The sequence below is a fragment of the Plectropomus leopardus genome, chromosome 17, assembly GCF_008729295.1.
Source record: "Plectropomus leopardus isolate mb chromosome 17, YSFRI_Pleo_2.0, whole genome shotgun sequence".
Classification (NCBI taxonomy): Eukaryota; Metazoa; Chordata; class Actinopteri; order Perciformes; family Serranidae; genus Plectropomus; species Plectropomus leopardus.
The window spans coordinates 13,295,540-13,308,171 of record NC_056479.1 but is presented as its reverse complement, the minus strand read 5'-3'; the positions used below and the strand labels follow the sequence as shown (position 1 = coordinate 13,308,171).

Genomic DNA, 12,632 nt, shown 5'->3' with positions numbered 1-12,632 from the left:
TCCAAGATTATTTTAAGATCAACTTTTCAGATTTTACAGTGAGATCATCAGGATTTCTGTTCGGGGTCACAGAGATTGTTCCTTGGCACCCTGGCATATATATATAAGTGCAAATAATAGCTAGTAAGAATCAGTTCATTTTCATTGTGAAAACTGTTGGCAGGCCACCCATGCTTTCTCAAGCCATATTTGCCCCACGGTTTATTTGGCACTTTGCCTCACAGTATAGCCAGGCAAATTTTTTAGATTCATACAATTAAGTAGCCAGTAGCCTAAATGAAAAGAGTTAGTTAAGTAGTAAGTTATTGGAGGCATTTCATGTCCATCATACACTTTCTTACTGGGTGGAGGTTTGCGTCAAGGCTTTGGGGGGGGGCATCGTAGTTGGACATGTTTCATAGAATCCAATAGTTGGCGATAATGCATAATTTTAAATCCTACACGTCATAAATTGTGGAATAAGAAGAAAAACTTAACCAATAGCCATTGAGTAAAGTGCCACCTCTCGGTGTCTGCTCTGGCTGCTACAACAACAAAGAACCTTAGCAAAGCGAGAAAAAAATCTTCCGAGCACTTCCGCGTTTGCCAAAAATCCCGTATGTGGCTACATCATGCAGTTCGTGTTTTCAGTAATTGAAAAGAAAGTCTTTGTTTTGTACCAGACTAAATTGATTTGTGCACACTATCCATATATAATATTGGCGTATTCACAGCTACAAGCGCTTTCTTCAAAAACAACTTTGTTTGCAGATATTTTTGAGAACGCATGCGCATATCCACTCTGTCGTCCTGTCCAACGATCATTTGAAATAAGTGTTTTAACGTTGTAACGGTAAGTAAAGCTATACTTGTTTTGCCATTTTTAAACATAGGTTATGTTTCTTCTGTTTGCTTTATTGTCATACGTAAATGTGCACTTGAACGCGACTTTCGCTGTAGTCTACTTTTTCTGTCTGAATATCCGATTTCATCCTGCTCTCTGCACACTCTTTGCCTCAACCTACAACAGATTGTACACAATCATCATGGCGACCCAGGATGGTGGGTATTGAGAAAATACAGCAGCATTTCCTTACACTGAGCTTAAACACTGTTAATCATGTAACCCGTAATTGTAATTGACATGATAATATATGATGCTATTAATGCAATGCTGTGTAGATTTACGTGTCTCCGTTACGATATTCTTTAAATGTTCACCAGTGTTGTGGCTAACGTTAGCTAACTTAACGTCTACGACTGCTAACAGCAGACAAATTTGTCGTTTGGGAAATTGTGGGGGACTAAAGTTATTGTTAGAAGATTTAACCAGTATTAGGTGTAAATTAGTTATTTCTTGCTGTTAGCGAGCTAATTAAATGTGGTTTGGTTGTGAATGGTAACGACGAAGTTTGTTACGTTAACGTTACCAATTTTGTAACCAGTAAGGCCAGCCGTATCACAAAATCCAGTGTTTTGAGAGTATCGTTGCGTATTTTCTTTCAAAAGCCATGTCTGTTTGTACTCAGGAAAAGGCTGTATTTATTTATCCTCTCACACAACAAACAAGTAAGAATTGCTTCCTATATGAAAAAAATGAGCAATGGAAAGAGCTAGAAAAACACGAGAGAGATAGAGAGGGGGTGAGCAGAAAAAGCGAAACTAACCTTAGTAACTGTCGACTCATAGTTTCATTTACACAAGCTAGCCAGTAATTTCGTGGAAGTGTGGGGAAATGCATGTGAAAAATCTATTTTAATCTATTTTTACTTCAAAAGAGAACCACTAGGATTGTAAACAAACGAGCTATGAGAAACCAACAGTTAATTTAATGCCTCAAATTCGACTTAATATCTCTTAAACTGGTACAGATAATCTTACTAGTCAAAAATAAAATTATAAATGGACAGTGTCAACTATATCACTTGAGATTAGTGTGTGATGTGTAAAAATGAAATAAAAGGTGAGCTGGGTTTCCCCCATAAGTCATTCAGGTCTAGACACATTTTGTCTCCTGATGTATTGAGTATTTATTCTAGCTTGACTCATTAATATGTGGCATTTGCTTTGTAAAAAGCATATCTGCTGATATATATACATACATACATGCATACATATATTTTTTTTTAAAGAGTAGTGATTTTTCATTCTGTCATTGGAGGTTGGTATTTCAGGTAGATGGTAAAACACTATTGAGATCACTTGTAAGCACCAATTTAGTTAATAATTGTATTAGAGGTAAAGGAACAGATTAATGGAAAGCGAGGAACTGAAAAGTTGTTGTACATTTAGCAAATAACAGAAATAATAATTTGTAAATATAAAATGTATGATCAAAATAACATTTCAGTATTACCATGATAGGACTATACTATGTGTGCTGTTGCTGTTTACGCCAAACATTGTATGTTGATAGAGTCAAGGAAACTATATAATACGAAAAAAAATTCTTGGCCGGAGGAGAGGACATAGTATTCTTGAGTTTGATCTTTCACCTTTTAGGCCTGTATTTTATGTTACCATGTTGTGTTTTTTTCCCTCTGTGCTACTGTATAGTAATTAGTGGCCTTTCCATTGATATGCCTATTTTTGTAGTATTACAGACCTGAATACAATTCAGTTTCAATTTCACAAACTAAATTGAAAACCATGCTTAATTTCATTATGTTTACTCCACACAAAGAAGAACAGAGAGGATTTCTAGAAATACAAATATCAGTCTTGTATAGACTTCATGTACTCTACTTTGTTGTAATGTCATTATTGCAGGACTTACATGCATGCTGACTATCTCTGTAGTTCATAGGATGTCATGCCACATGTGTACTTCTGAATATTTGCATCAGTGTGGGAAAATGTGGATTATACTATTCTGACAGCTTGAAAATTTGCAGCTAGCTACATAAAAATTCATTGAATGGATCTAAATCAGTGTTTTCGTGGTCTTCCAGGAAGTGAAGTCATAATGGAAACTGAGGCGAAGCCAAAAGAAGCTGAACCACTGGGTGAGGATGCTGAAAAAGGTGAAACAGAAAGTACGTCTCACACGGATGCAGGAGACGCCACAACTCAGGACTCTAGTATTAGCAATGGGGACGACGCAGATGGTGAGCTGGAGATGGTGGACTTGAAGATTATCTGGAACAAGAATAAATATGATCTAAAAATTCCTGTCGATAACACCGGAGCCAAACTAAAAGAGAGGATCCATTCACTTACTGGTAAAAACACGCAGTTTTTAAACTTTAACTAAATGTCATAGTGGTTATTTAGAGTGATTCGCAAGTAGTAAATGTTCTTCTATGTCTTCATAGGTCTTCCACCTGCAATGCAGAAAGTGATGTACAAAGGATTGCTTCCAGAGGACAAGACGCTACGTGAAATAAAGATTACAAATGGTGCAAAAATAATGGTTGTAGGCTCTACAATAAATGATGTATTAGCTGTGAATACACCCAAAGAGGTCATTCAGCAGGAAGTTAAAGCTGAAGAAAACAAGAAAGAGCCTTTATGCAGGCAAAAGGTGAGATTAGTGATATTTCTGCAGAATGGAGTAAAATATGTGTTTTGTGATATTAAACCTACACCGTTATTTCAGCAACACCGGAAAGTTTTGGACAAAGGTAAACCAGATGACATAATGCCATCTATTAAAGGAACAAAGGTGAGATAAGATGGAATGAGGTCAATCACTGTTTTCACAGATGTTTGTTAATAATATGAGTTTAATAAAAGATGCGAATAATTAACTGCTTTTTCCTGCCAACAGGAACGATTACCAACAGTGCCTTTATCCGGAATGTATAACAAATCCGGAGGAAAAGTTAGACTCACATTCAAACTGGAGCAGGATCAGTTGTGGATTGGAACAAAGGGTGAGATCACAGCTGGCCTAATTGTTTGCTAAATTCACCACAACGCAAAGATGCTGATGATTAAATTCTCTTCATGTTTGTGTGTTTATCTCTACAGAGAGAACAGAGAAAGTCCCAATGGGCTCCATTAAAAACGTAGTGTCTGAACCCATCGAAGGCCATGAGGACTATCACATGATGGTAAGTGTTCTTGCTGCTTCCTGCATTTCAGACTTACAAAACGCTGAAATGCAAAAATGCCCTGCGGCAACTGTGCACATTAGTCCTTCGAACAAAGCAAAATTAAGTAGGTGAAATTCATGGTAATTGTATAGGCAGAATCACAATGTTTGTTTACAATAACTTAAAAAAAACCTGCATCATGTACCTAAAATCAAATGGCGGTGAGATAACACTGCCTTGATTGGTAAGTTTTAAATAGGCTCACCTAAAAAAATCAGTACAAGTGTATGATATATTTCGTATATTTTCACGCGTTACCTTGCTGTCAGACAGCCTTATTCAATAGGGAACTCAGGCCATTATATCAGAGACACCAGACTCTGTTGAGAAAAACTTTCATTTTAGCTGCTGGTCTATTGCTGCATCAATTGGTTACTTTGTAAGTTAAACCTGAGAGAATATTCTTAAGAGAGCGCACACTTAAACTGATATTGATTGTTTGAGGTGGGGCCTTTTTTAGATTGCTAAAACTTGTGCTGCGGTCCCCGTCCACAGGAGTACATTGTTCAGCTTCCACCCGGGTAGATTTCATTTAACAAAGACACAAGCAAAGCAAGACAGTACATAAAATAATCACAGGAGAAACTTCAGATAGGTGATAGGTACAGGGTAGATTTATTTGTCATTTTTTTAAGCAGTTTTGAAAAAAAAGAAATCAGAATTTTTCCTTGATCCTGCTACATCTTTGGAGTTGAAGGATGAGTTGGTTAAAATCACCAGCTACTATGAGAATTCCACCCGGCTGCTTGGACATGTTACTGCTGATGGCATCATACAATTCCTGCAGTACTTTTTTCGAATTTCCATCAGAGTCTTCCACTCTGAACAAGGTCCGCCCATCCAGTGCAATAGCTTGATCCAGGATGTTAGGGGTTAACCATGTCTCTGTGAAGATGTGCGCAGAGCAGTCTCTGACTTCCCATTGCTGAGTGAGCCTCAGTTGCATCTCATCAACTTCATTCTCCTGCGACCGGACATTAGCCAGAGGATAGGTTGTACTACAGCATTTTAAACTCTACAGTTATAGCTTAAAATTACAACAGAAATTTGTAAGTTTGCCGATGTCTTTACAATAGAATTCAACATCCATTTGTATACAAAAAGGGGATCTTTGTTATCGCATCATCACAGTGATTAGATTTATAGGCAACAGCTAAAGAACAGAACAGATTTGTTTGTTGTGGTTTTACATGTTTTAGTTTGGTTATGCTTTGTCTATAAAAGGTTTTTGTGAGTGAACAGTGCAGGTTGAGCTGTTCACTGAAGTCACTGTAGTATGTGTGCATCCGAGTGATGGGGGTCATCGTTTGCTGTTTTGGGCTCTGCAGTGGAGCGGGAAATGTCAGCGCTTTCTCTAGATTGACCTTTTTGTCTGAAGGCTCTTGTGTTCCTATTTTTCTGCAAAATGGAAATCCCTGAACAAGTGACTTAATTTAATCGGTTCGTCTCATGGAGATCAAGATCCTGTTCTAAGAGAACAAAATAAAGTGTCATAACAGCACTGATGTAAAGATTGTAAATTTAAGAGAATGCAGTAAAGCTCAGTTGTTGAATCTTTCAGCCACAAAACCTATGTGTTTTTGATCTTGATATTTTGATCAGCGGAAAGTAAACAAGACCAAAAAAAAGTCATTCGATACATTTACATTTAGTAAAAAACTGAGTGCAATGCTCATAAAATCATAACATCTAAGCTACTGTCAGAGTGAAATTCAAGGGGATTTCTATTTTTTCTTGCTTCCTTGTTGTTGAGGTGTACTACCACCTCCCACTGTCTGAACATGTAGATCGGAGAGATTGTACCTTGTAGCCAGTAAAAAACGTGTGGGAGTTAAGTCCTGTACAATTCAACTGTCTTGATACAGTCAAAAACTGGCAGCTACTTGCTCAAAGCATGTTGTTGCATCACTGAAGAGTTGATAATGTATGAAGAAGAGATGGAAGAGGAGATGAGGATTTAAATGTCAGTAGGCAGAGAGCTTCTTTTTTCTCTAAAATAGCGAGCCAATCATTGATATAAGTGATCCATCCTGTTTACTTTAACTAATGGGGCTAAAGAGAAGTCATTTACACATAAATATCAGGTCTTTGAGGCAGAATCAGAAATACTTTATTGATCTCGGGGACAAATTGTGGTTCGTTACAGTCACTGTGATCCCAAGCATAGAAAATTATAGGAAGTAGTAATAAGTACCAGCACAAAGTATTAAAAATCTAAAATATAAATACAGTAACAAAAGAATTTACACTTGTATGTGAATACTTAAAAATTATAAATTTGTCTAATATGCTGAGTTTGTAAAAATATCAAGTATATAAAACAATAATAATAAGAAACAATTAGCACTAGTATATGAATATTTAAAATTATAAATATGTATAATGTGCAGTGTAAAAGTGTGTGAAAATTATAAAACTATGTGCCTCATCTTACAACACAATGTATAAAACCAGTATGTTACGTTAGAAGTATAAAATATGTGTATGATGCTATAATGTACTACAGATATCAACACAAGTAAAAAGAACAATAAAAATAATATAATAATATATAAAATCTATAAAATATGTGTAGCATGTTAAATATAGCCTACAGTCAAGGGTTGAAGAAATATTGCACATTTAAATATTTGCACAGAAGGTTGTTATAGTTGACTTATTGCACCAATTATTGCAGTTAGGACGGTGTATAAAAAATTACTGCAGCTTAAAAAAAACAAAAAAATGTCGAGTCATTTAAAAGCCTCGTTAAGGTGCAAACATGCTGGAATCATTCCAGATGAACTTACTGTAGACTGTTAAATGTCATTTAATACATACATGTCATATTGATATGCAGCTAAATGGTTGAACTTGCTTCCCATTTTTTCTTTCATAGGCTTTTCAGTTGGGTCCAACAGAAGCGTCTCAATATTGGGTCTACTGGGTGCCTGCACAGTTTGTCGATGCAATCAAAGACACAGTCCTTGGAAAATGGCAGTATTTCTAATGTGCCTCTTTTTTTGAACTGGGTTTGAGAGGAGGAGCCAATGAAAAATGAAACTGGAGTCAACAGCGAGGCTTAAAGGAACTTCTTGGAATACATTTAAAACGAAACGGACGGATGCCTGTGGACTAATCATATTGTTTTTAGGTTAAAAGTGCACTATGTGGCAGCATAAAAATTTCTCAGCCCTGTTGATCATTCAAGGTTTTCAGCAAATCCAAGGGAAAATGATGAAACAATTGTACAGAAATTGCTAACACTTTTCTTCAGTTATTCGTAAAGAAATAAAACTTATTTAATGAAATGATTTCACTACGGCATTGTTGTTTGTCCTTTATGTGTTCAGCGCTGTAACCTCCCAGACTTGACATTACTACATGTATTTTTGATCTACTTTGTTAGGAACCAAAGTTTTACATACTTGAGCAGCACAGGTTTTCCCAGACTCTTTACAAAACGGCTCAAACTCTCGTCTAGTTGTATTTGTTTGAGTGAAGAGCATCAGGTCCTCCTATCAACTGTAGATTAGACTTAAGTCTGGACTTAAATGTTGGCATTTTAAAGAGCTATTGTCTTGCTGAAAAATTAACCTCCCAAGTTGCAGTTCTCTTGCAGAATGCAGCATGTTTTCCTGCAGGGTTTCTCTGTATTTACAAGGCCTCACAGCCTGGCTGTGATGTGTGGTGTTTGGCTATTAAACACAGCTTTTAGTATGATTGCCAAAATTCTTGATCTTGGTCTCAGACCATAGAACTGTGTTACAGTGTACCCCACAAAGTGTTTTATTCAATCCAAGAAAGTGTTTCATTCAGCAGAATACATCTGAATGGAGGGAACAACACTGGCTTTAGAAAAACCCACATTAGACCAATAATTTAAACCTCCGCATTTCTCCAGTCATTACTGGGATGAGTACCATTCACACAATAAATTGACAAATCACAATTATTTTTAATGATTTGCAGGGTCAGTTGATGTATTATTTCAAGGCGGCATGACAGAAGAATAAACACCCCTGTATTTTAATGTGAATGTTTTCTTTTTTTAATGAATAGCACAACTTGACTATTTAGTTATTTTCAGGGCAGTATTTATCTCAGTCAAGCAGTATTCATCAAAGTCAAAGGATGTTTGTGCTTAGTACCAATATTTTAACAATGAGTCATTCATCCTCATAAATTGCACCACCAAAAAATGGTGCTCACATTACACTTGAAGAAAAACAGGGTCTTTCTAATGACTTAAAGGTTTTAAAGAACAAAATCCAGGTTTTCCTTCCCTCCCATTTCTTCATTAGCCCATCTGTCCCCTCCTCCCTTCCTCGGTTCCTTCCCTGTTTTGTAGCAGTACATAAAATGCTCAGGGAAAATGTTGTGGAGAAGAAGTATACACTTTATTCTGGAAATGAATTGGAATAATAGTGAAAGAATACGGAAATACAAAAACTCAAGTAGAGATCAGATACTCAAAAAAACCCATCAAAAAACATAAGTACTGTGACAAAGTACTATTACTTTGTTACATTACACAACTGATCATTCAGCTTTCATGTTATAGGCTACACAGCAAAAGTGGAAAAATCACCTGACAGGTCAAACCAGTAGGAAGTTAACAGTTTTTAAAAATGTGTTTGTAAGCCTGATCTTTGTACCGTAAAACGGTTAAATGATAGATTCAAAATGCCCAACTTATTATGCATGTATTATCATGTCAATGAAATGCTATGTACACTCGGTGCCATTGAAAGTGAGGGTCTCCCTCAATTACTCTCGAGTTTAAATAAATAAATAATAACCTGAAACCTGAGCAAACTGGTTTGATTTCTTTCAAAACTTGGAGAAGAGATTGAGCAACTTAAAAAGACATGGCATAAAAAATAGCCACAAATGAGTTAATCATGAACATGAAGATTACCTGGGAAAAATGCAGTAGAAGAAAAGTGAAACAAGAAAATAGCCCCTCACAAAAAAATCCTGAAAAATCCTACATTTTTGAAAATGATATTATATTATATTCAACAAGTATAATGTTTTCATAAAATACATTTTTTAGGTCATTTTCTCGTCACCTTTTACCAATATTTTGCAATTTGTGGGACATCTCTTGCTAAGTCACTCATTGCCTTTTCCCCCATTTTCGAAAAAAAATCATCCCACTTCGCAGGTTTTAAACGGTTAAATATCTTGTGAAAGGCGTCTGATCGCAGCGCAAGAAAACTGACGTCGATCCAGGCTTCAAAGAGTTATTATAAAAAAGAAAATGCACATTGGGCACATCACTATGTATTTGACAGGCTGAGGTGATGCTTTTACTTCGAAAGATTCCAGACCGGAACAGAACGTGTTGCTTCCGTCAAAATAGGTTCACAACTTCCGGTACTGTGAGTGGCGGGACGCGGTCAAAACAAACATTTCAGGCCTCGATCCATTTATAAATGACAATCGCGGTCGGTTATGTACAAAACGGTGCAAACAACCGCAGAGAGGAAACGTCCACCGCCGATTAAAGTGCTGTCCGGTCAGCTGAGGACAGCAGAGAGCCGGGGGACAGTAGACAGCGGGGACGGATGTGTTATCAAGCTGGGCAGGGGCCGCTCTCTGCTGGTCTCACTGGTGTGGATGCAGGGAACTGTACTGGAGGTCCAGCTGGACAGAAACACCGTGCTGCTGATGGATGAGACGGGGACGTTTGTTGTTCAGGGCGTCAACAACATTCCCAAAGGGAAACCGTGTTTGTCTCAAGGTAAAGTTAACGTCTGTTATATATTTACAGTCTAAGTTTAAGTTTGTCCCATTTGAGTTCCTGTTGCGCCACCCTTTGTTGTGTTTGCATCACTGTAAGATTTCAATCCTGGCTCAGATTTAGAAAACACTGACTTTTGAATGATTTAATGACATACTATGGCCTTTTTTTGTGATATATTATACGATTAATTGTTTATATTTTGTATATTAGAGGTTGACAGATATTTGCCCGGCGATTATCGAGGCCGATATCTAGCTTTTTGAGGATTATCTGTATAGATGTTTAATTTTGATGATCGCTGATAAAATTAATTAATGAAATATTGTACGTATTGCAGTCAACCAACCAGGATTTTTTGACATCCAATATTATATGTTTTTGGTGACATACTAAACTATCACGTTTTATGGCCTACTTTAATGTGGCATTATTCAGTACTATCCTATGACAGTTTTTGTGACATACTGTGCAAATTACTTATTTAAAAAAAAGGTAAATCCTGTATATACTACTATATACTATACAAACATTAAACTTTGATATGTTTTTGTGACATTTTATACTATGACATCTTTTTTTGTGACATACTATTCCATGACTTTTTATGACTTTTTTTAGCATACTATACTATGACATTTTTTTGTGATATACTATACTATGCTAATTTTGTTTTGCGGCATAATATACTATCACTTTTTTCAGACATACTATAATATAATGTTCTTTTTGACATACAGAACTATGGCACACTACACTATATACTATGCTATGACTTTTTAAAAAATAAAAATCATTTTTACACACTATATACTACTATTTTATGACAACTCTGTAGTTAGAAAAGCACTATAGAAATAAAGTTCATTATTTTAATAATGTACCATGACATTTTTGTTTTATCTACTATACAATGGCATTGTCATATTTTTTTCTATGCTTTTTTCTATGCTGTATTTTTTGTGGCATACTATGCAATGACATTTCTTGTGACATAATTTACTATACAGTTTACATGATTTCTTTTGACAGACTATAATATAACATTTCTTGAAATACCAAATATGACTGTATTTGTGACATATTATACTATGACTTTTTTATGATTTTTTTTACATACTATACCATGACATTTATTGTGCCAAACAATTTTTTCATGACATACTATACTCTGACTTTTTTGTTTTTTATTTTTATTTGGAGACAGTGTACAATGACTTTCTTTCATTCTGTAATAGGGTGTTTTTTGCGACATACTATACCGTGACTTTATTATGCTTTTGACACACTAAACTATGACATTTTTTAAAATACTATACCATGACTTTTTTTTTTAAAACTTTATTTTTCACATACTATACCACGGCAATGTATGACATAATACACAATGACTTTTGTTCCTGATTTTTTTCACATACTACTTGACCTATTTAAAAGGTATTACATTTCATGTCAAATAAAGGTTTTGTGTTTGATTCAAAGAAATGTTTTTTACCGTCCACTACTGCCAATTCTGTATGGTTTGTAATAACTATTTAGTGTTAAGACCACGGACATGGCTATTGTTTGATCATTCAAATCATATGATTTATTTACATGAAAGCCTTTCACAGCCAGCTCTCTGAGTTGCAAATTGTGTGCCTGAAGAAGGAACGTCATCCTCTCCAAAAAGGACCACACATAAATGTCTGAAACACAGCCACACCTCCCCATATAACCATTTTTGTTTCCTTGAATCTGTTCTCAGTGAACAATTGGCCACCTGCTGCTGTTTTCACAGGCAAATATGTCATGGTGATGGGTGTCATCCAGGCCTTCTCCCCAGAGCCAGTCATCCGTGCAGTGAAGATGGCAGACCTCTCCGAGCTCGCCGCTCTTCACAGACGGATGTGGAAGTTGGAGGTGGAGGACCTACAGCTGATGCTGGCCTGAATGCTGAGCTGTTTGTGAAGGTGCCACAGGACAGGACGCTGGAAGCAGGATGACCTGCTCCCGTCATGTGTGTCCAGCATTAAGGTGATTGTTGGAAAAACTACCTCACAGTAGTAAACAGCGGATTCTACTTGATGTCAGGCTTCTGACTTGGAGATATGATGATTTATGACTTTCGAAACAGACTTGTATTCGCGCATCCCGTATTTATGCTGTGCAGTGTGATGCTTAAATAAGAGAAACTTCCCCACTTGACTCCTACTGCAGTCGTATAAAGAAGAAACGGAACTATTATTACTATTATAAGTTCTTCTGGACCCTGTTCATCTATGGGGTTTTTCTAAGTGACTAATGAAGAAAGCTATTTTGGAATTTTTTCTAGTATTGGGAAACACAGGATCCTGTAAACAAATAAATTGTAGTTGTTGTAAGTCCTGACAGAATATACCACTAGTTCCATCTGTAATAATTTTTATTCATTTAGAGTAGATTTAAGATGATAGATAGTTATGAAATTATTGAATAAAGTAAATTATTTTATAGTACTCCGTCTACTTTTCTCTAATAAGATCTGAATTTAAATGTTTATAAATACATGCATCAGACCTAACAAATTAACATAAGAAAAATGTTTTTCAAGGACAAAATATTAAGCTCCATCTTGTTTTCTGCAGATGCAGGATTGTAATGACTTTTATTTTTTAACTTTTAATTTAGATGGAATGGAAGTTGTTTTTTTTTTGTCATTTTTTTTTTATAAAGATTTTTAATAAAAATGTAAGAGTCATTGGGCCTCATGTAAGAAATAATATATGAACAAATTTTCTCTTATTTTTGCTTTTCTGTAAAGTAAGCAAAACTTTTAGGAGTGGACAGGAGCACTCTAAACAATTTGA

General features: G+C 35.8%; 2 protein-coding genes across 3 annotated transcripts; both read left to right on the top strand.

The window, feature by feature from the left end:
* The first annotated feature begins 775 nt into the window (after positions 1 to 775).
* ubfd1 (ubiquitin family domain containing 1) lies at positions 776 to 7,377 on the top strand. Of its 2 annotated transcripts, none has more exons than XM_042505103.1 (7): positions 776 to 832; positions 2,931 to 3,200; positions 3,294 to 3,502; positions 3,578 to 3,643; positions 3,749 to 3,854; positions 3,952 to 4,034; positions 6,955 to 7,377. In XM_042505103.1, exons 2-7 carry the CDS (start codon positions 2,945 to 2,947, stop codon positions 7,063 to 7,065), a joined length of 831 nt encoding a protein of 276 aa, XP_042361037.1. In that variant the 5' UTR covers positions 776 to 832; positions 2,931 to 2,944; the 3' UTR covers positions 7,066 to 7,377. The 2 variants fall into 2 exon arrangements, with proteins under 2 accessions (XP_042361037.1, XP_042361038.1); XM_042505104.1 differs by lacking the exon at positions 776 to 832 and adding an exon at positions 971 to 1,041.
* A 2,060-nt stretch (positions 7,378 to 9,437) lies between these two features.
* rmi2 (RecQ mediated genome instability 2) lies at positions 9,438 to 12,127 on the top strand. The gene is made up of 2 exons (XM_042505705.1): positions 9,438 to 9,804; positions 11,585 to 12,127. Exons 1-2 carry the CDS (start codon positions 9,516 to 9,518, stop codon positions 11,734 to 11,736), a joined length of 441 nt encoding a protein of 146 aa, XP_042361639.1. The 5' UTR covers positions 9,438 to 9,515; the 3' UTR covers positions 11,737 to 12,127.
* Positions 12,128 to 12,632: the final 505 nt, after the last annotated feature.